The sequence below is a fragment of the Cutaneotrichosporon oleaginosum genome, assembly GCF_008065305.1.
Source record: "Cutaneotrichosporon oleaginosum strain ATCC 20508 chromosome Unknown ATCC20508_contig01, whole genome shotgun sequence".
In the NCBI taxonomy this organism is placed as follows: domain Eukaryota; kingdom Fungi; phylum Basidiomycota; class Tremellomycetes; order Trichosporonales; family Trichosporonaceae; genus Cutaneotrichosporon; species Cutaneotrichosporon oleaginosum.
This window is the reverse complement of record NW_027072170.1, coordinates 754,395-774,227: the sequence shown is the minus strand read 5'-3', so window position 1 is coordinate 774,227 and position 19,833 is coordinate 754,395. Positions and strand designations below refer to the sequence as shown.

General features: G+C 60.7%; 7 protein-coding genes across 7 annotated transcripts; 3 read left to right on the top strand and 4 right to left on the bottom strand.

The window, feature by feature from the left end:
- Positions 1–280: 280 nt before the first annotated feature.
- COLE_00330 (uncharacterized protein) lies at positions 281–1,200 on the bottom strand (the record flags this gene model as incomplete). The annotated part of the gene is made up of 3 exons (XM_018421441.2): positions 281–890; positions 923–1,056; positions 1,153–1,200. 3 exons carry the CDS (start codon positions 1,198–1,200, stop codon positions 281–283), a joined length of 792 nt encoding a protein of 263 aa, XP_018277636.1.
- Positions 1,201–1,541: 341 nt separating this feature from the next.
- On the bottom strand, positions 1,542–3,727 carry COLE_00329 (uncharacterized protein; the record flags this gene model as incomplete). The annotated part of the gene is made up of 4 exons (XM_018420896.2): positions 1,542–2,421; positions 2,477–2,685; positions 2,725–3,298; positions 3,456–3,727. 4 exons carry the CDS (start codon positions 3,725–3,727, stop codon positions 1,542–1,544), a joined length of 1,935 nt encoding a protein of 644 aa, XP_018277637.1.
- Positions 3,728–6,145: 2,418 nt separating this feature from the next.
- On the bottom strand, positions 6,146–9,434 carry COLE_00328 (uncharacterized protein; the record flags this gene model as incomplete). Its single annotated transcript, XM_018420011.2, has 4 exons — positions 6,146–8,683; positions 8,762–8,889; positions 8,962–9,196; positions 9,249–9,434. 4 exons carry the CDS (start codon positions 9,432–9,434, stop codon positions 6,146–6,148), a joined length of 3,087 nt encoding a protein of 1,028 aa, XP_018277638.2.
- A 998-nt stretch (positions 9,435–10,432) lies between these two features.
- Positions 10,433–10,975, top strand: COLE_00327 (uncharacterized protein; the record flags this gene model as incomplete). Its single annotated transcript, XM_018419440.2, has 1 exon — positions 10,433–10,975. One exon carries the CDS (start codon positions 10,433–10,435, stop codon positions 10,973–10,975), a length of 543 nt encoding a protein of 180 aa, XP_018277639.1.
- Positions 10,976–11,318: 343 nt separating this feature from the next.
- COLE_00326 (uncharacterized protein) lies at positions 11,319–12,547 on the bottom strand (the record flags this gene model as incomplete). The annotated part of the gene is made up of 3 exons (XM_018425467.1): positions 11,319–11,794; positions 11,859–11,913; positions 11,951–12,547. 3 exons carry the CDS (start codon positions 12,545–12,547, stop codon positions 11,319–11,321), a joined length of 1,128 nt encoding a protein of 375 aa, XP_018277640.1.
- A 277-nt stretch (positions 12,548–12,824) lies between these two features.
- On the top strand, positions 12,825–17,184 carry COLE_00325 (uncharacterized protein; the record flags this gene model as incomplete). Its single annotated transcript, XM_018423604.2, has 6 exons — positions 12,825–14,889; positions 14,925–15,111; positions 15,143–16,089; positions 16,124–16,229; positions 16,263–17,041; positions 17,075–17,184. The coding sequence occupies 6 exons, from the start codon at positions 12,825–12,827 to the stop codon at positions 17,182–17,184; spliced, it is 4,194 nt and encodes a 1,397-aa protein (XP_018277641.1).
- Positions 17,185–18,295: 1,111 nt separating this feature from the next.
- COLE_00324 (uncharacterized protein) lies at positions 18,296–19,468 on the top strand (the record flags this gene model as incomplete). The annotated part of the gene is made up of 1 exon (XM_018423605.2): positions 18,296–19,468. The coding sequence occupies one exon, from the start codon at positions 18,296–18,298 to the stop codon at positions 19,466–19,468; it is 1,173 nt and encodes a 390-aa protein (XP_018277642.1).
- Between the last annotated feature and the right edge of the window lie 365 nt (positions 19,469–19,833).

Below are 19,833 nucleotides of genomic sequence, written 5' to 3'. Positions count from 1 at the left end.
ACGCTCTTTCCGGTGATGGCGTGGAGGTTGACGGAGTAGTGGTGAGTGATGAGCGATGAACGGACAGAAGCGAGATGGTGGCAATTGGTGACTCGGCACAGATGGGGCCGACGCATCTTGGCGGGGCGTCATCGCAATATGACGACTTATCTCGAAAGTCTAATGGGCCGATGAGTCATTATCCACTCCTAAATCAATTATGGTTTACGGTGTAGTTCGACTGCAGACCATCACGTACGACGCAGCACTGCAAGCCCGTGATAATATACATGCTCTATATCTAGTCGTCCTCCTCGACCTTGGCGCTCGCATCCCGCCAGCACCGGAAGCCATGCACGGTGCCGCGCACGCGCTCGTCTCCGGGGTCGTCCTGGAACATTGGGCCCGTGTACTCCTCGACGACGCGCTCATACGCGTACCCGCGCTTAGCGAGGTTGGGGAAGAACGCCATGTCGGCGTCGGCGAGCCGCGGGCGGTGGTGCGTGAGGAAGACGAGCGCGGTGCCGTCCGCGCTCAGCGTCGCGTCCAGCGTACGCATGAGTGCGTCATGCTGGCTGTGGTTGAACGCGAGGTCGGAGAGGATCACGAGGTCGTACGGCCCTCCCTCGCCGGCCTGCAGGAGCGGCGTGACGTCCGCGCCCCACGTGTGCCCGATCGCCTGGACGCGCCGCCCCACGTCCCCGCTCCCCAGGTTCGCGGAGACGTTGAACGCGATGTTGTCCATCAGGCTTGCGTCTGCGTAGTCTGTCGCTGCGACCAGCGCGGCTCCGCCCAGCGCGCAGGCGAGGGAGGGGAGCGCGCCGCCTGCGCCAAGCTCTAGCACCCGCTTGCCACGCGTCAGCTCGGGGTGTGCGAGAATGTAGTTGGTCGTCTCGCGCGCTGTGTTCCACCTGGCGTCAGCGGAGCAGGCGGGAGGACTTACAGATGGTGGCCCCACAGAGGGTGGCTCCCCACTAGCCGAATAGACACCTCAGTCTCGCCAGACGGCAGGCTAAAGCTGGATGGGAGCGTGTATCCCGCAAAGGAGAAGGGGATGGGCTCGGGAGAGGGTGAGCGCTGGCGTCAGATAGTTCACGCATGACTGTCGGCTCGTTCTGCGTGTCCATGCACAGCTCTTCCGCACGTTTCGGCGTACATAGAACACTAACTCACAGGCATAAGCTCGCCAAGGCCAAACTCGTCATCATCGGAGGCGCTCATCGTTGGTGCTGCCCGTGATAGTTGTGCGATTGAGCAGCTGAGCATTGCGTTGCCGCTCTGGCCAACTTTTGACATGCCAGGCACGGACGCTCCGGTTCCCCGCCTCCACCACGCCTCCCAAATGCGACTGCTTGCCCTTGTCGAGACTGTCGTCCCGGTGAGGTTGCCCCCTCGCATGCGACGTGCATATCATCGAGAGAGTTGGGCCCAGCCTCTAGATACTGTATAGTACTATGCATTCCGAAGAATCACAGACAGGGACAGGCAAACAGGCTATAGCGTCTCTCATCGAAGCGACTCTCTCCTTGCCTTCCCTCCAAGGCTTCGGCTACATAGTCGTCCTACTGCGGCAAGGCGCCAATTCGCAGTGTGATGCGACGCGGTGCGTCGCTCGACCCGCTGGTGGGCCGCTGGGGCGGAGCCGGCGATCCTGAACGCGAATGGGCCGCGCTCCCGTTGACGCCGACGGCGGCGTGCGGTCGACGCGCAGCCTGCGCGACGGGAGTGCGCGCGCCGTTCACCGCCTTCTCCTTGCGCTTCGGGGACACTCCCTCCTCCTTCTGCCTCTCAAGGTGGGGCGATACGTCCTGGGGCGAGACTTCGCCGTCCACCATATCCGTATCCCCGTCGTCGTCTTCAACCTGGCCCATAGAAGCGAGGAGCTGGGCAGCCCACAAGTCATCGGGCGACGCCTGCGCGCGGACCATCTGCGCGTTCGCCTGGCGCGCAGCCGTCCTCGCGGGTGGCTCGGAGCCGCTGTGCTTGCGTAATTTGTTCCAAAAATCAAGCTGGATAATGCGCTCCGGCACGCGGTACTTCTTGTTGTTGATCACCATGTCGTCTGTCCGGAGGTCGGGCTGCACCTCGGGTTCCTCAATAATACTGACAAAGCCGTTGTTCTCCTCGCCTGGAGCCTCGACATCGACCGTCTCGAGGCCGACACGCACTGTGCGTCGGCGCGGCATCACCTGATCCGAGTGGTTCGGGCACATCCACTTCCTCGATGCGCTTGGCATGGCCGCCAGAGGCGGCGTGAGGCAGTCCAAGTGCCAGTGGAGATTACAGTAGTCGCACGAGACTATCGGGCGCCATTGTGCGCCTGGGTCGGACGCCAACTGACGAGTGGGCACAGACGTTCCGCCACACTTGTAGCATGCAACGTGGCGGTGCTTGCTGTCGCGGAGACGCAGCGGGTCGCGCTCCTCCTGGAATCCCTTGCGGCTGGTCTGTCAGCAACTCCTAGACTGTAAAGAGAACGCTTCGCAGATCCACTCACTCAAGTTTGGTGCGTGCAGTCTCCGTGTCGACGTAATCACCCAATGGGCCGGCAGAGACGCCGCTGAAAAACTGGCGAATCTCCTGAGGGAGGCGAAACTGCTCGGGGTTGCTAGTCTCGAGGCGCTTAACAAGATGGCTGAACACAGTGCCCAGAGTGCGGTCCGTAAACTTGACTCCCGCAGGTTGGTCTTGTGGCGGCGCAGGGTTCTGGGTCGGGTCAGCTGCAGCTAGCGAAGGGAAGCTTACCCTCTCGGCGGCACATTTGTTGCAGTACCATGTCTCTGACTCCGGTAGCTCGTCGATGCGATACGGCGGCTCGAGACACATGAAGTGGAATGAGCGCGGACATCCGTCGCAGCACAGAAAGCGGCCGATGCCACGGCAGGCGCTGCAGAAGTCCTGGTTGACAATGTCCGGAGCATCCTGCTTCTTGCCTTTGCGAGCAGTAGTCTTCACAGCAGCGCCGAGACGCGCGCCAACACGGCGACCTCTTCCGCTGGCGCTCACGCCTGACCGTACATGGTTCTCGCCGCCGCGGGTGGGGCGAGACGCGGCCTCGGCGAGCAGGCGCGCTTCACGACTCCCCTGCCCCGCTCCTGGTCCCACTATCGTCTGCACCTCGGCCGACACGTCTGATGCAGCGGGATCTTGGAAGATGCTCAGCGCGTTTGGTGGCGCGCTCGAGTTTGCGCGCGAGCTCGCGGCGGACGATACGTCCCGCGAAGGCGTGCCCGTCGGCCCTGTGCCGTCTATATACGGTGAGCCGGTGGACGGTCGCCCACGGCGGGGTCGCGTTGCGGCTATCGTATCTCCTATTGGCCTGGGTGTCAGTATGTGTGGTGTGGCGGGGCACAGCGATATGGGGGCGAGGAAGGAGTGAGAGGTACGCAGGGGCAAGCGGGGCGGGGGCAGGCGGAGGAAAACGTCACAGTGGTGGTGCGGGGTGGACTGCGCATGAAGAAAGGGTGATGACTCACTCAACGCGGCGCCTGCGCTTGCCTCCCGAGGCAGGGGTGGAGACGGACGCAGGACTGTCGTCACGGTCGAGGTTGCGAGACGAGACCGCAGATGCGCGCGCCGAAGCTGGGATGCGGATCATGAATCCTGGCGCGGGGCGTTCGGGCAGTGTGGGCGTGTCGGGTGCCGAGCTATCATAGTCGTTGGCGGCGGAGATGGCGGTGCGCGCGTGCACTGTTGGAGGCTGCTCGCCTATCCCCAGCGGGGAGGGCACGCGGCTTGACGACGCCATGCTTAATGGTGCCACGGCGATTGGTGGCGGTCAGGCTAGTGTGATGGGCCGTGCGAGGCGATCGTGAGTGTGCGGTGCGCGAGGGGGTCGGAACGGTCAGCCGCTGGGCTGGTAACGGGGGAGGTGTGAGGGGAAGAGAAGTGGGCCAAGTGCTGTATTGCGCAGTTGTATAGGCCGTGTCCAGCGTGAGGCGGATTGGAGGGCGTGGTGAGATGGGGGGTAGTGGACGCCGTGGGCTGCGCACGCCGTGCAAAGTGGTATAGGGGGGCGCTCGGAGAGTGTGCGCAGGCGTGGCGGGGTAGAGATGGAGAAAAGTCGTGAGGAACGAGTGGATGTTGTTGAAATGGAGGTGGATGTTGGTGTTTGATGCAAGGTGTGTCGAGGTGCCACACTCGGTGGCGGAGGGGGGTCTGAATGAGTAAGGGCAGGGCGACCGCGGGCTTGAGCGGGTTCAACTGAACATACACTGGTCTTGGGCTCCTTCGACGCCACTCGCGCAAACGGTATAATTCCTTCAACGCCGACGGTTCAAGTGGCACTTGTACGCGCACGCTAGCAAGGCAGCAATGTATGCAGGTCTGCAGAGTATGCGTAGGCCAAGCACAGTCAACGCTGCGATCCCGCGACTGCGCAGAGCAGAGGTCGCCGCGGACGCCGCTGAATTTCGACCTCCCCTCCTCTGCTCGGCTCGTAAATGCCCCACTCCTCCGCCCCAGCATATCTCTCACGCTCAATGCCATCACCGACACTTGACACGCCGCACACCCCCGCCCATACGCTGCCCTCTCTTCGGAAACACCAAGCCAGACCACTGCATGCACGCTTAGCTATGAGATAGATGTCCGCCCCTCTTCGACCCGCCCATCCACATAAGAAGGGGCAGGAGATACGTGAGCACCGCGCCGCGCTCGACCCCGAAGGGGAACTTGGCGCTCGCTCTACCTCCCAATTAGCACGCGTACGGGCCACTCTGGCTTGCAGCGGAATAGGAGAGGTGGAGAAAACGTCTTTGCGGCGCGCATCGAAAGTGGTGAGGTGCGGGGAGGGGCGAGCATTCGGACAATTCCAAAAGCCGACAAGTGGCGGTCCCGCTGCCACCACTCTTGCTCGTACGTTCTAGCCATGTGTCATGCGCGGCGTCGTTCCCGAGTGCCCGAACGCCGCGTTGGGGGTGCAGATGTGGCGCTGCAGGAGGTGTGCGGTGGGTGTATCCGTGGCACAACTTGCGGGGGCGTGTTGTGGTGCGTGCGCGGTGCGATGAGTTTCTGTCGTCGACGCCCCGACATTGTCCATGCTGAACTTGTGCTGGACCCGCACAGTCTGCGGATGAGGTGGAACGGCGGCTCTCCGGGCTGGGAGTCGTTGTCGTGATCGCCTCGGCTTCCAGTACATGACGACCTTTAGCTTGGTCATGCGTTGTCTCTGGTTCACGCGACAAGTTCTGACTCACACGGTCGGGTCCTTACCCTCAGCTTCTGACTCACTCTCGAGAGGACGGGCGAACAACCCTGGCCTACACTTGATATGTACCAGACCAACTCATCTACGTAGCGCACGGCGCGCATGGCCAATGTGGCTGCTGACGAGGCCGAAACATCCACACCATCTTTGTTGATATTCACAAACGTGTGTAGTAAGTAACCGGAACGTTTGGGGGCTTGGCTGCACCGAACCGCGGACGCTCGCCAGCCGTTCTTCGAAACTGAAGCCCGAGCACGTAGTGGGAAGGCTCCGTACCCTCGGGCAATCTGGCGATAGTATTGTTGAATCACACTCCGCAATCACCCGCTCACCCGTCCCCGCCATCTCTGGCGTTCTCCAAAGCCTCGAGACTCGCGCGATCTCACGACGGCGGGGGCCGTGCGAGTGCTCGTCTCAAATTCGCTGCCCAGAAGAGGAGAATACAAATGGGTGGACTGGGCGATACGTATGTATTCGTTTTAGCGCGAGAAGCGTATTGCTTCGGGCGCCATTTAGTGTGTCACCGAGCTGGTGCATGAATTGGGCATAGTTCCACTTTACGAGTGTGCTTTTAAACACTTGCGCTTCATGTTCGAATTCTCAGTGCCTGTTCTCACACAATTGCTCTCCCGAGACGATGCCACGCGCCACGCGGTGATCGACTCACTCCGATCTAGCTTCTGAGAAACGCTGCTGCAGATAGCCCGGCGCGCCGCGCCGGCGGCGGCCCAGGCCCTCTGTAAAGGTTAAATCGCGCATCTAGTAAAACCCTCATCGCTCTCGGCTCTCCCCGCACGACCACACAGCCCAGAACATAAACTGCTCATCTCTATACACCCCGCGTTCTCCCTTGTCTATAAGATACTACACTGCGGACTTGCAGGACCGCGCCATCCCTGCCTCAATCTACCTCTCCACATTCCGCCTCCACACTCCATCTCGCCCTCTCCACACGTCCTACTCTCGCTGCACCGATTGCCCGAGTACGTTCGGCATCCACGCGTGCTGAGACAGCGCAGCTCCAGGCTGCTGGAGGTGGGTATTTGGCGGTGTGTCCGGGTCGATCATGTACTGCTGGAACGGGTCGCTCGCGTCCGGGACCGAGCCACCGCCATTCGGTCTTGGGAGTTGAGGCGATACTTGTGGCGGCGGTTGCGGCATCGCGCCGCTGGCCCCAGCTTGGCGTGCCTGTTGATTCAAAAGCGCCTGCATGATACGGTCAATGTCGGAAGAGTTGAGCGGCTTGGACAAGTCGATGATGTCAGGATGATTCGCAGGGGCCGATGGAGCTGGGGAGACAGCCGGAATGGACGGCCCCACCTCCCCACTATTTGAAGTGCGTCCCGAGTCCGTTTGCAAGCTTGGCACCTGCAGTGACAAGCCGTTGGGGTACTGGTTGAAGAAGAAGTTGTCATCAAACTGCTGCAAAGGGTCGATGCCAGTCGGAGCGAACTGCGGCATAGGTTGTTGCATGGGCAAGGCTGCACCAGGACTGATCTGGTAATTCGAGAGCTGCTCATCCCGCGGGGTCATACTGGTCGCTGGGAAGCTGAAGAAGTAGTTGAACTCGGGAGGTTGTGAGGTGGGAGGGGCCGCCGGGGCCTGTGGAGGCGACTGTAGTACACCCTGTCGAGCGAGAGCACCGGCGATGAGCTCTTGGATGTCACCCAGGGATGACTCGAGCTCGGGCCTCGGGGTGGCGCCAGAGAAGGCGTTCAGCAGGGAGGTATCTGGTAGTCCGCCGGCCTGGCTGACGTCGAAAGTGGGGTTCGAAGCTGATTGATCGCCATCCGCGGACGAGAGAAGCGAATTCAGGTACGTCATGAAGTCAACATCCGACGCTGCCAGTGCAGTAGCAATGTCGTCGACACCGATGGCCATGTCGCCCATACGGGTCGTCACGCTATCTCGCTGCTGGTTGGGAGCGATAGTCGACTGGTCCACCGACGGCGGCATGGCAAACTCTGGAGGCTGTGGAAGCAGGTTGGGGCCAATGGCAGGGCTGCTCTGGCTGGAGGCCTGAGACGAGGCGCGCGAGCGGTGCACAGGCGATGGCTGACGACTGAGACTGCCGCCAGTCGGACGCGGCGGAGCGAGGCGAGGCGGCCCACCTGCCGAAGCCGGCACTGGTTTGGGTAGGATAGGACGGTGGTGATGCGCATTCATCGACGAGTGCGTGTTGATGGCGAGTGATTTCGACGTGGGCTTGCCGCTTGATGAAGCGGAGCGCTGAACACTAGCCTGCGAGGACACGCTCGAAGTCGACAGACGGCGACCAGCAGCCCCACTGCTTGCACCCTCTTTCTCCTTTGCCCTGGAGACCGACGAGTTCCGGCGCACCATGGGCCCACCGCCGTTGGGCGGAGTTCCCACACTCGGAGAAGGTAACCTTACGCCAGGGATAGTTGCCGTGGGCGAGAGGTTTATCGGCGTCGTCGAAACCGAGCATGTTCCGGAAGAAGAGGCGACCTGGAGCGAATTTCTCGACGGAGTCGCAGGAGGACCGCCTCCACAACACCCACCCTTCGCCGGCTGCTTCTCGCCAGGATCGGCGTCACCATCGGCCATGACCGCGTCACCATCGTGATCGCCGCATTTACATTCCGTGCAGCAACCGCAGCAGTCATTCTCGCATTTGCACTCTCCGGGCGAGCACTGACACCGGCCGTTGCAGCACTCGAGGGGCTTGAGCTGCACAACACCGAACGCACGAGCAACGTCCTCAGACATGTTGGCAGCCGGAGGGAGGACGCGAGTGTCTAGAGCGTCAAGTGTTGAACCACGGTTGGCGCGGAGAGGTTTCGGCACGTTAGCGGCTGCAATCTGGATAAGCTGCTCGATCGATGCGACGCCCGAAGGGATTGAGACTTGATCGCCACAATCGAAGCAGCTCTTGCAAGCGTCGCCGCAGGCACCGTCATGTCCGTGCTGCTGCTTCGGGGATGTCGATCTCGGATTGCCGTGTGTCGCGCACCCAGAGCACTGGCAACCTTCTCCACACGTACACGCGCCGATCACAACTTCCTCAGACGTAGGGAATGAGACGGGCACGTCGACGTCCATCTCCATTGGCTCAACCTTGACGCCACCACTTTCAGCGGCAGAAACAAAAGTGTGAATGCCAGGAAGACCCAGAGCGGACCGAGGGACCTGAGAAACGACGGACCCATCATCGTGGAACACGGCACCGAGGAACTTGCTCATGTCGGTGAGAGGACGCAGGCGCGTGGGAGGGGGCCGGGGCGAAACGGATGTACTTGGCCAAGGGGTAGAAGCTGATGACACGGACGCGCTCCGCGACTTGGCATGGCGAGGACTTGATTGCCCGTTGGAGTAGGGCGAGTACAGCTTGGTCTTGTGAACATACGGTGACGTGTGAGCAGGGTGATGGCGATTATCAGGAGAAGCAAGCATTGCGGACGTCATCGAGAGGTGAGGGAGGCTGCGCAAAGTTGTGGGCGTCGTAGAACCCGAGTGACCATCGTGCGAGGGAGGCTTGGGAGCAGCAGAGGAGGTGGTTGTGGTCGAAGTGGTGGCTTTGGCTTTGAACATCTCTATCAAGCTGTCCGTGACCTGAGCATGGGCGTCACTTGGGCGGCGAGCCGGACTGTGAGCAGGGGGAGGCGAACGAGGACGCTTCGGAGCACAGCAGCGACACCTTCCAGTTGTGCGACAGTTGCAAGGGTTTAGCAGGTTGCGGACTGAGTGTCAGCCAAGGGCCTTAGCACAAGAAGGCACGTGAGGTAATTACAGAAGCACGGGGGGATACTCACGATCACGTTCAGCAGCCGCACTGTTCTCTCCACCGAGGCCGGCGAGAGCCTCCGCGGCAGCGGCCATTTCGTGTACATCGCGAAGACCGTTTGGGAATGTCGGGGTCGATCCAGGCTGCCCCTTTTTAGTCTCCGTGCCCCGAGGAGAGGGCGTAACGGCGGCCGACTGCATGGATGCGGCCATACCTGCAGGGATGGTAGAAGGCTGCTGATTCTTGAGGTCACCGCAGGTACACTGGACCGATCAGCAATGTGGCACCACTCTGTCCGCACCCGCCGCTACCTACCTTGGTGTGTACGCTGCCGGCGCTACTGCCACCCTTGCGCTTCTCGCGACAGAACTGACATTGCGTCGCAGGTCGTCCCTTCTTCTTGACTTCGAAGAGTGGACGGTCTGTATGTGTGCAGCCTGATACTCGATGTCCTTTGATACAGGTTGCACAAGCATACTTCTTGTCGTTGATGAGGACCATGGTCGTTGTGTTCAGAGGTTGTTGGCTGACACGGGGAAAGGGTGTGACCCGAGTGTTGCGAGGAACGAATAAGTCTCGGCCCGTTCGAGTTGAATGACCGAGAGATTGCAGGAATGAGAAGAACGATTCTTTCTTCACTCAGCCACCAGTGACCGAAGGCGGATTGTGGAAGTGAGAAGAGGTAGCTGGAAGTCGTGTGGGAGGGAGATGAGTAGGCGAATGGGGCTCGAGGTTGACGCAAAGGAGGACGAGATCAAGATCGACTGACGTTGGTTGCCGCGTAGTGGTGAGGGCGGGTTAAAGTTGGGTGAATGCGAATGAGGGAGGCGTGAGGAACGCTGCTGTTGGGGAGGGGAGAGAGAGGGGGAGTGGGGGAGACAGAGGATGAAAAGGAGGATGAAGAGGGAGGGAGAGAGACGGGGCTCGACGACGACCCCAGGGGGTCTATGCCGGCCAGAAAGCGCGTGTTACTGTCTTGATGCGGGGAAAACCATCAAGACGCGTGGGGGTGGTAAGAGGGGTAGTGGGGAGTGGGCGTCGAGCCTGTTGGGTGGGAGGGAGGGGGTGGGAGGGCCAAGTGCGGGGGTGTGTTGTTGTTGTGGACGGCTGGTGTAAAAGTGAGGAGGATGGGTGAATGATGAATGAGTAGTAGTAGAGGAGTGGTGAAGAGGGCGGAATGGGATGTGGCGGCGAGAAAGAGGAGATCGAGGAGAGGTTGTTGTCGCAAATGAGTTGGAAGGCGTAGGCCGTCTTTAGGGGGAGGGGAAGGGGAAGACGACCAGAGGACACGGAGATTGGAGTGGGAGCCCGTTTTCCATACTGGGTGGGTGCACGGATGATGGCGGTGCAGCCCTCCTTCTTCATGCACATGGTCCATCCGTGGTGCCGTGCTCATCCGGGTCGCCGAGTCACCGGCTATACCCCTCCTCACTCTCGGCCTTTCCGACCTCGTCTCTTCTTTTAGCACTTGCCTCCATAGCTCCATCGCCTCAGCCTCGATGGCCTCAGCTCTATTCTACCTCATCATCTTTCATGTCCGCGCGGCACACGTAAAACATCTTTCCTCCCTTCCATCAATATTCAATATGCATCGCATGACTTGCATTTTTGGGGCCAGCACAGTCCCTCGCTCGTCTCGCTCGTTGTCGTGGCTTTTACTACTCTCTGATCCCCTCCTCTCTTCTTCACATTTCAAGACTGACCCTTCTCATTATTTGCGTAATGAGAATAAAGCGTATTTGCTTCTTCTCGTGATCCTCTCGCCGTCTCCCGATCTCCCAAAGTCTCGACGTGCCCCAGTTTATCATTTCAACTCGCTCGTCTGCTTCCGTTACGCGCTACTTTTGCTAGCCAGTCGCGGATCGCGCAACAGTTGCAATGTAATAATAATGGACGCACCCACCGCTCAGCCCCGAGCCCTCACTCGTCGCTCCTCTGCTCGCTCCTTGTCGCTCCTCGTCTTATGCAATCGCCTGGTGGCAAATTCCTCTTTACCCCTCATTCTCATACCATGCCAGGCCGACCCAACCCTCGTGCCTTAGCCATTCATCCTCCCCTCTTTCCCCCAATCCCCCTATCAACCCACCCTGTCCTTGCCGGTCAGCCGGATGTCTCGCCGCTGGCGGTCATTGGCGACCGGCGTCAACGGGGCGTATGGCGCGCCACATTGCTAACAGGACGCTCGGTTGACGCGTAATAATGTGTCCCCCTCATTAGCTTCGCTAGCTTCTGCTGTCCAGTTTAGCCTGCCAGAATCTACACGCCCCGCCGCCCTTGCCAATCTCTTGCTTGCATCCCAGCATTTGCACCGGAACGGGGCTTGTGCAGAGAAACAAATGTCGCACGACATCCAAATCCGAACTCCGATTGAACCGTTGCCACTCCTTAGACGACGAGCCGTACTCCCAGGCCATGTGCGTCCAGGATCCCACTCAGACTTCCGAACAGGCGCGACACATCAAGCATGGAAAGGTGGCTCTTCCACTCGTCGCCCCCCAAGGATCGGGCGTGCGTTACGATCTCACGGCACGCGTCTACGCTTGCCTGAGAAAGCGCATCGAGCGTGGCACGTGGAATTTTGATCACTTTGGGCGCCTTGTGTGTGTCGTCGTTGGGCGGCAGCGAAAATACGTCGACACTTTTCCCAGCCCACCAGTCGCCTGTGGCATGCCGCAACTCCTCACCGCCCTCCAGGGTGCTCGACGGCTCCAGGATACCGAGGTGAAGTAATAGCTCTGCAGGGAGGGGCAATGGTGAGACATTCGCGAGCGCCGAGGTAGTAGGGAGGGGCACTGTTTGACTAGAGGGGCCAAACTGATGTGCGAGGTCCTGCAGAAGGCACAGAGGCGCGGCCGGGAGAACTGGCATCAGCAATGCGTCACTCCTCCTTTAGCGTGATCTCCTCGATCGTCACTCTAAACACACCTGTGCCAGGGGGGGCCGGATACGGATCGGCAAGGATTGGAACAAGAGATACAGCCTGTCGGTCAGCGATTATTACACTGAACTGCACTCACATTGCTGCAGAACTCCTTCGCGAACGCGAGGCCGTCGTCGGCCTGACCAGTCGCTTGCGATTTAGCAGCGCCGAGCGCGGCGAGGACCTCTTCGCCGAGACACTGGCTTTTGATGTGGCTGCCTAGAACCTGGAGAAGGTTGACAAGCTCGTCTGCGACAGCGAGCGCTGGCGGCCACCGCTCTCCGACGCGCACGCCGGGCATGGTCTCGTGCTCGCGCTCCTTGAAGACCGAGATGCTGAAAAACTCGGCGATCTTGGTCTGGTTCAGCTCGCCGCTAGCCCAGCACTTGGCGGAGAGAAGGTTGCTCGACCCCCAGTCAGCGTCCGAGGCGAGGTACATGCCGAGCACCCCGCGGAGGGCAGTGTCGCCTGGAGTCCCGCCCTCCGCCGCAAAGTACGCGCGGTGTGCTGGCTGGGAGAATGCAGCATTGACAAGGTGCAGAGTTGAGAGTAGGTTGAGCTGGTGCAGGTCGGTCGGGAAGGACAGTGGGAGCGCGCTGGGAAGGTGGGTGGGCGGTGCCGAGTCGAGAGTCGACTTGGGCAGCGCTTCTAGGAAGCTATTGATAGCAGTGGCAGAGATGTCGATGTCAGGCATGGCTTCGAGCTGCTTGAGTTGTTGAGAACACTTTAGTTGATGAGAGGGAAGGGCGTTCTCAGCACCACGTACGCAGATCTCGACGAGTACGTCACCACTCTGAAACTGAACGTTTCAAGTGGAGGTCGTCCGCTCGCTCCAAATTGGGATTAGAGACATAGCTGGGGGATTAGGATTGATTACCCCCCACTTTTGACGACGTCATGATGTGCGAGTTATTGGAGGCAACCCAAGTCTCGGCTTCGCATCGTTCTCACTTCACAACAACAACAACACCATGCCGGGGCCTAGCCTCATCCCCGAGCCCCCCTTGATCATCCCCTTCCTCCCCGACGAGCAGGCCACGGGAGCGCTGCCGACCTCACCCGTCCGCGTAGCAGCATGGAGCACCAAAACTAGGTCGGGCCCCACCAAGCGCCTGGCGCTCGCAGGCGCCGACAACACCGTGTGGATCATCTCCTCGAAGGTCGACGCTCCATCTCATCTTGCCCCACCGGATTTATTGCTGTCTGATGCGTCCGCGCCTGGATCGCGGCCGATGACGCCGCGGACGGCGTCCTCCTCCTCGGCGGGCACGGTGCAGGGGCGACCACGGGCGCTGTCCTCGTCTTCCTCTGTGCTGACGTCCACCTCCCTCCGTCGCGTTCTCTCACCCACAGGCTCCACGGCCGCGCTCATTCCCTCCTCTCAAGTCTCCATGGCGATTGCCACGCCATCGCGTTCCGATGGCCACACCCATCGCACCTCCGCCTCAATTGCAGAGAGAAGTGAGCTACTCCAGCAGCTGAGAGAGCAAGCAGAAATGCCCGTCGACGATCGCTCAGGTCTCGGCCTCGGACTTTCTGGTATTGCTAGGCGAGGGATATCCGGCGTAACTGTGAAGGAGGAACCGGACGGTACTGTGACACCCAAGTCGAGTGGTTCGGAGTCGTCCGGCGCAGTCACGAGCATCACCGGTGTCTTACGGAGCGCTGAAGATGACTGCGCACAACGCGAGGCCAAGTCCAAGATACAGGAGATGGATGTCGACCGCGCGATGGCGCGGAATGAGGCCGAGGACGCGCGCGAAGTCGAGGAGGCACGACAACTGAAGGCCGCCGAACCGCGCGTGGCGGCAACTACGACCCAGAACACTCCGCGGCTGGAGCGCAAGACTACGGAGGCACCAGTGCGAATTGTTCTTCCTGAGCCGGGACGAGGTAGCATCGTTGACCTCGCCGTTCTCGAGGAGGTAAATGAGCTTGTCGTACTGCGCGACGTGGGCCTGCTCGATGTAATCACGCTGTCCACACTCCAGCTGGTCACTCACGTCAGCCTGGACCACGCGGCCCCGCCTACCGCAACCGGTGAGGCGAATCGAACGCCGCGACTCGCGCCGTCCTGGCTCTGGCGGAGGGTGCACCTCGCGGCGCGTGAAGAGGGTGCTATGCTCGTGGCTAATGGCGAGCCGTGGCCGTCACCGTGGCCCTCTCCAAATGGAGAGGTCACGCGCGTCGCCATGCTCGCCATTCCTTCACACGCGTGCGTTGCGAATCTCGAGCTCCCTGGCGTGGGAGATGTCGGTGTGACCTCAAATGGCGAAGCCAGCTACCTGCTCCACGCTACACCAACATCTGTCATGTCGTATCGCCTCACGTTCCCCAACACCCCGCCCCCGAGTGGTGCCAATACCCCGCGCGCCGTCTCTGCCCCTTCACCGTCCACAACAGCTGCGCTTCTCAAGCCAGAGCCCACTCGGCGGGGTGGCGCGCTGGGCGGCCTTCGCATGCGCTCCCCAAGGCAAGAGGCGAACCAGAGTGGGCTGTCAAAGTTCCTCGCCGCGCGACGGATAGCCAAGAAGCCCGACATCGCTGAGAAGCAAACGCCGGCTGGCGTCGACCAGGGCGTGGAGATTCCGCGCGACGGAGGAGGGCATTGGCGTTCGGTCCGCCTGCACGATAATGGGCAGGGCGTAGGCTTGGGCGACGGGCACGTCGAGGCGTTCGAGTTTGATGGCACTCGCCTGAAAGTGCGCGGCTCCCTTGCTGCGCCCGATGGCGTGGGCAAGGACGTCGTCTTCACCTCCGGGTGGCACGATGTCTGCATCGTCACTGACTCGGACATGGTGGCGGTATACTCGAGAGACGGGGCGCTTAAAACGCCCCAGCAGTGGACTCTGCGCAAGAGTGTCGAGGGCCACGAGGCATACCTCTCAGCTGGCGTGCTGTACACCGTTACGGACACCGCTGTCTCAAATTTCAGCCTGGGCAGTTTGGAGCACCGGTCTGAAGTCAAGCTGGTGGCGCCGACGGCTGGGGAGCACATATGCCCCATGGGTGCAGACACATTATATGTCGCTACAAGTGAATTTGCGCTACGTACTCTGAGCTGACCACAGACGACGGCTCTGTGTCAAAGCAGACCCCCTCCGAGTACCTCCACGGGGTGCCACCAGGTGCATCGTCTGAGAGCGATTCCGGGGCTGCGGTCACGTACTCCACGATCGTTCGTTCAGAGCACGCCACCGATGGCCTCTTCTTTGTTGCTGGTGATGAGGACGGAGGGTTGAGGTTGTGGGACGCCGCGTGAGTTGCGGCCCTATCAAGCTGACATCAGCACGCTGAGATTGCGTGCCTCGTTGACACTCTTCGATACACCGGTGCGCTCAGCAACCCTCCTCGTTATGGAAGAGGCCGGCTCGCTTCAGGGGACACTCCTGTGCACGTCAACATGCGGGTCGGTCTCCGTCGTCAGTCTAAAGGAGCTGCAGCAGCTCTTCCTCCTCCCCGCCGCACGTGCGCCCCTCACCAAGATCTACATTGGCGGGGACAAGATCCTACTGGCTTATGAGATCCAGAAGGCTCGCGTATGGAATGTGGACACGGGCGAGTTCCGGCGCAGCACGGGCCTTGACGCAGCGGACGACATGCTGAACACGGGTGGCTGGGCTGAGGTGCAGTTCCAGGCCGCGCCACCACTCGACTCGCCAGTGTCAAAAGTGGTCGGTCCGCTGCCACCCCGCTCAGACCTGGGACGACTACTGCAGCTCGATCTGCGCGCGCTCGGACGGTGGCTCAGTAGCCGATCCGGCGAGTCACCACTTCCCGCTTTGCGTGGGCTCCTCTCCTCCTTCCTGACCTTCGGGCTCAATCCCGCGATTGACGAGGTGTGTACCCACAACCTTGAGATCACTCCGCCCTCCAAGCCCATTGCGGTCGGCTGGGAAGGGCCTCACGCCACTGCCACTGTGGCTTTCACGAGCGCGGCGGGCGTGTGGCGCGTATCACCCACCACCACCTGCCTGCGCCAGCTGGCGATTGTGTCCCTCCTGCGTCCATTCCTCGACTCGCCAGAACACGAGCAGTGGGCCGCGGACGTGATTGCATTTTATGCGGCCTCGCTTCCAGAGGACGCGCTCGAGGCCGACGCGGAGCTCTTTGCCGCGTTCTACTTTGACTCGGCGTTCGACGTGCACCAGGCTGCGAGGATGTTGTTTGGTGTGCGGCTGAGTCGTATGTCAAACGAGGAGATTGAGGATCTTGTGTCAAAATGGCAGGACAAATGTGAGCCTGGTCGCTACTCCCACGCTGACGGCAGTGCCGGCTAACTGCGACTCGTCTGAGCGCTTCTCGAGTACATCAGCGAGAGCCCTCACAATGGTCGGGGGCATTGCGCTGCACCGGTTTGAGATGCTCAGCACCAGGTAAGCCAGAGGACCTACATCCGCTCACACCAGCGCGCTCAAGGCCGTCGCCGAGTCAATTGCAATGTATCTGAACGATCCGGATCACACGTACGTTGGCCTTGCGATTGAGCTGTGTGCCAAGGCTTTCGCCACCTGGCAGACCTATGTGGACCCCATGGACCTTCTGCGCCGCCTCTTCTTCCTCTCAACACACAAGGAGATTGGGGCCAACCTCGCGGCGCAAGCACGTCTCGCTGTGTTGTCAGTGGCATCGTCCAACGCGCCCCTCTTCATGAGCACGCTCTCGATGGACATCCTGGATGCCAAGACGGTTGAGGGCCGGACGAGCATCATGAAGCTGTGCGTTTTCATGGCACGCAAGCGTCCTGCATTGCTGGAGAACGGCCTCCCGCGGATTGCCGAGAGTGTGGTGAAGTCTCTCGACCCGAACATTGGCAAGATGCGCGACGACGTGTGGGAGGCTGCGACGGTGATCTTGAACGAGCTCGTGCAGGCCTTCACGACGATTGATTTCCATGCCGGCACACAGAAGCTTGTGGTGGGCACGAACGAGGGCGCTGTCATCATGTACGACCTCAAGACGGCATCCCGATTGTACGTGCTCGAGCCACACAAGCGCAGCGTGAGCGCCGTCAGCTTCTCACCCGACGGGCGGCGATTGGTGACGGTGTCGCTGGACGAGGGCGACAGCACGGTGTGGAAGGTCGGCTCGAGCATCAGCGGGTTCTTCAACGTTGGCGGTCCTCCGAGACAAGGCGGCAAGGCGGGCCAGCCGTACCGTCGTTTCCCAATATTCCGGGCGGGATCGAGTGAGGGTCAAGTGGGGAAGGGGCTGACAGCAGCACCGATGGAGGACACGGGCGCGCTGAGTGATGTCCGCGTCGAGTGGCCTGCAGCACGGACGGCGCGCATCACAATCAAGGAGACGGCGCTGACATACGAGGCGACTTAGGGTAATCCAACAATTTGCATGCAGGTGTAACTGATTATGGGGGATTGGATGAGACGGAGAAGACGCTTATACAGACATCTTCAAGCAAATGGTGAGCCACGTTCAGGAAGAGGCAGCACCCTCTCTTGAGACAAATCCGAAGTCTGAGGATGATCTCAGCGGCCTAGTATGCACGAAGAATCGATGAAGGCCGTCATTTCTCAAGATAGCGGTACCGGTGCCCCGACACTGATCGCCACGGTAGTGAATTCCCAGCGAGGCCGTGCACGCGTCTCCGTGAAGCCCGAAAGGGGGCAGCGGCAGGTGTTATGAAACAAACGAACTTCTACTCACCGCCTACCGCGCCACTGACATTTGCTGTGCCCGTGCGCGCGGCCGACCAGGCACAAACACCCAAATGTCGGACAAAGGAGGACATGGCCGATGCGATGGTGACCACTGAGGGTCGGTCGTCGCAGGCCTCAGACGGCCGCAGTCATGATACATATACTCACTGCGAGCCGTTGTCTCCCCATTGCTTTACAATAGCCCACTTGACCTTTACAGCCAGTCCGTACCGTAGTATAAAAGCTCCTCTCCAACGCAAGCCGCGACAATCTCACCATCAATTAACCACCACGTCGCACAGTCCACCCATCCGCCACAGCATTCATTCACCTGGCCACAACCCACAATGAGAGCCCACTCCCTCCTTTTTCTCCTCCCTTTAGTCACCCATCCGCTCGCCGCCGCCTTTCCCGTCCGCAAAGCCAAGCCATGGTTCACGAAGCGCCTGCGGACATACATCACACCGAAGGCTGACCTCCCCCCTGTCCCGACTAGCAACGACGCCTCGCGCAACTGGTCGACATGGGGCGCGGTGCCCCTCGTCTCCATCCTGCCCGGCCAAGAAGAGGGCGGGACGTGCGACGCCTCCTTCGCGGCCTTCCGCTGCGGCGGCCCCACCTTCCAAACCGTGCAGTGTACGTCCGTCCATAGCGCCGCTGACCCAGATTGCCACGCAGGCCGATGGCTAAACATACACGACTGCGCGGCCCCCGACTCGCCCGGGCACGCGTGCCTCGCGCCCATGGCGGAGTGCGCGGAGTCGTGGGACGCCATCTTCTTCGAGATGGGCTTCGAGGTCGACCTCCTCGCAAGCGTCGCGCCGGGCATGTGGGTCGTGCCGTGGTTCGGCGACGGCGTGCATGTGCGGCAGGGAGGGTTTCCGGGAACAGCGAGTAATTTGGTCGGTCCGGCCGCGAGCACCACTATCGTGCCGCTGTACGATGCCCTTAGTGCTGCGGGCGTTACCCTCAGCTACGTCCCGCCGCCAAACATATTCCCGACAATCACGGGAAACTCCACTGTACCCCAGACATCCAGCACGACGATGCCCTCTGGGACTACAACCATGACGCCTGGGACTACCACGACTTCTGCGACAACCACAACAACGCCCAGCACGACCGCGACGCCTGGTACGACCACGACACCTGGCACCACAACCACGCCTGGCACCACCACAACTCCTCGCACAACGACGACGGCTGGCACAACAACGACGCCTGGAATCACCACAACTTCTGGGACCACCACTACCCCAGGCACCACCACGACTCCAGGGACTACCACGACTTCAGACGCTACTACGCCGTCGCTGCCACCAGAAACGACAACGCCGTCGCCGGCCTCCGACACATCAACTCGGCAGGAGACGCCCAGCACACCTACTCAATCCCCGTCCTCCACCTCAACAACGCCACCGCCAAGCTCCGACTCAACTACCCCGTCTCCAACTCCCACGCCGTCTCCATCGTACACATCAACTCTAACCACTACCCCGTTACCCACGTTCAACCCATCAACTACGCTGCCTACTCCGGAGACGAGCACGCCGCCTACTCTGGGCACAAGTACTTCGCCTACCCTGGACATAAGCACGTCATTGGACCCCTCGAACAATTCTTCAAACTCTCCTCAGGAGACACCCAGCACTACGCCGACACCAAGCCCCGAGACGAGCACCCCGCGGAAGTCGGAAACTGCAGGGCCGACCACGACGTCGACGAAAGACGTGACCACGACACGGGAGACAGCCAATTTGTCATCATTCGCACCGACGCCCAAGCCTTCCCCCACGCCTACCAGCGTTTCCACTCCATCGTCCGATCTGGTTCTGAACTCTTCGGAGGCGCTGCCTCCTGTACCGTCCTCTAACTCGGAGAGCGAAGTTGTGGTCGAGATTGAGGTGGTGGTCGAGGTGGTGGTCGAAGCTGTGCCTGGGCCGCCTAGTCCCACATAGGAGAAACAGCTCTGTCTCCTAGCGGCTCCATCTCGAGCACGAGGATAGCACACCCCGATATCCCGCCCACAAGGTGCTGCCGTAGGTTTGCCACTGTAAGCACCGCAAGGTTATGTGACTATTCTTCCGGCAGTGACAGACCAAAGCCCGTATTCGAGAGTACCGTGAAGTTCCTGCCGACCTCACACCGGGATGGAGTTGGAGTTACGTCCGCGGTTTCTTCTAGACATACCCCACGATGGCTTATCCCTCATCTCATCGTAGATTGTAGAGCACCCATCATCTCCATGCATGACATCTCACCTACTGCGGCGCCTCACTGCCGGCGGCACTCTCTACCACACCTGACCAACCCAATTGGCCAG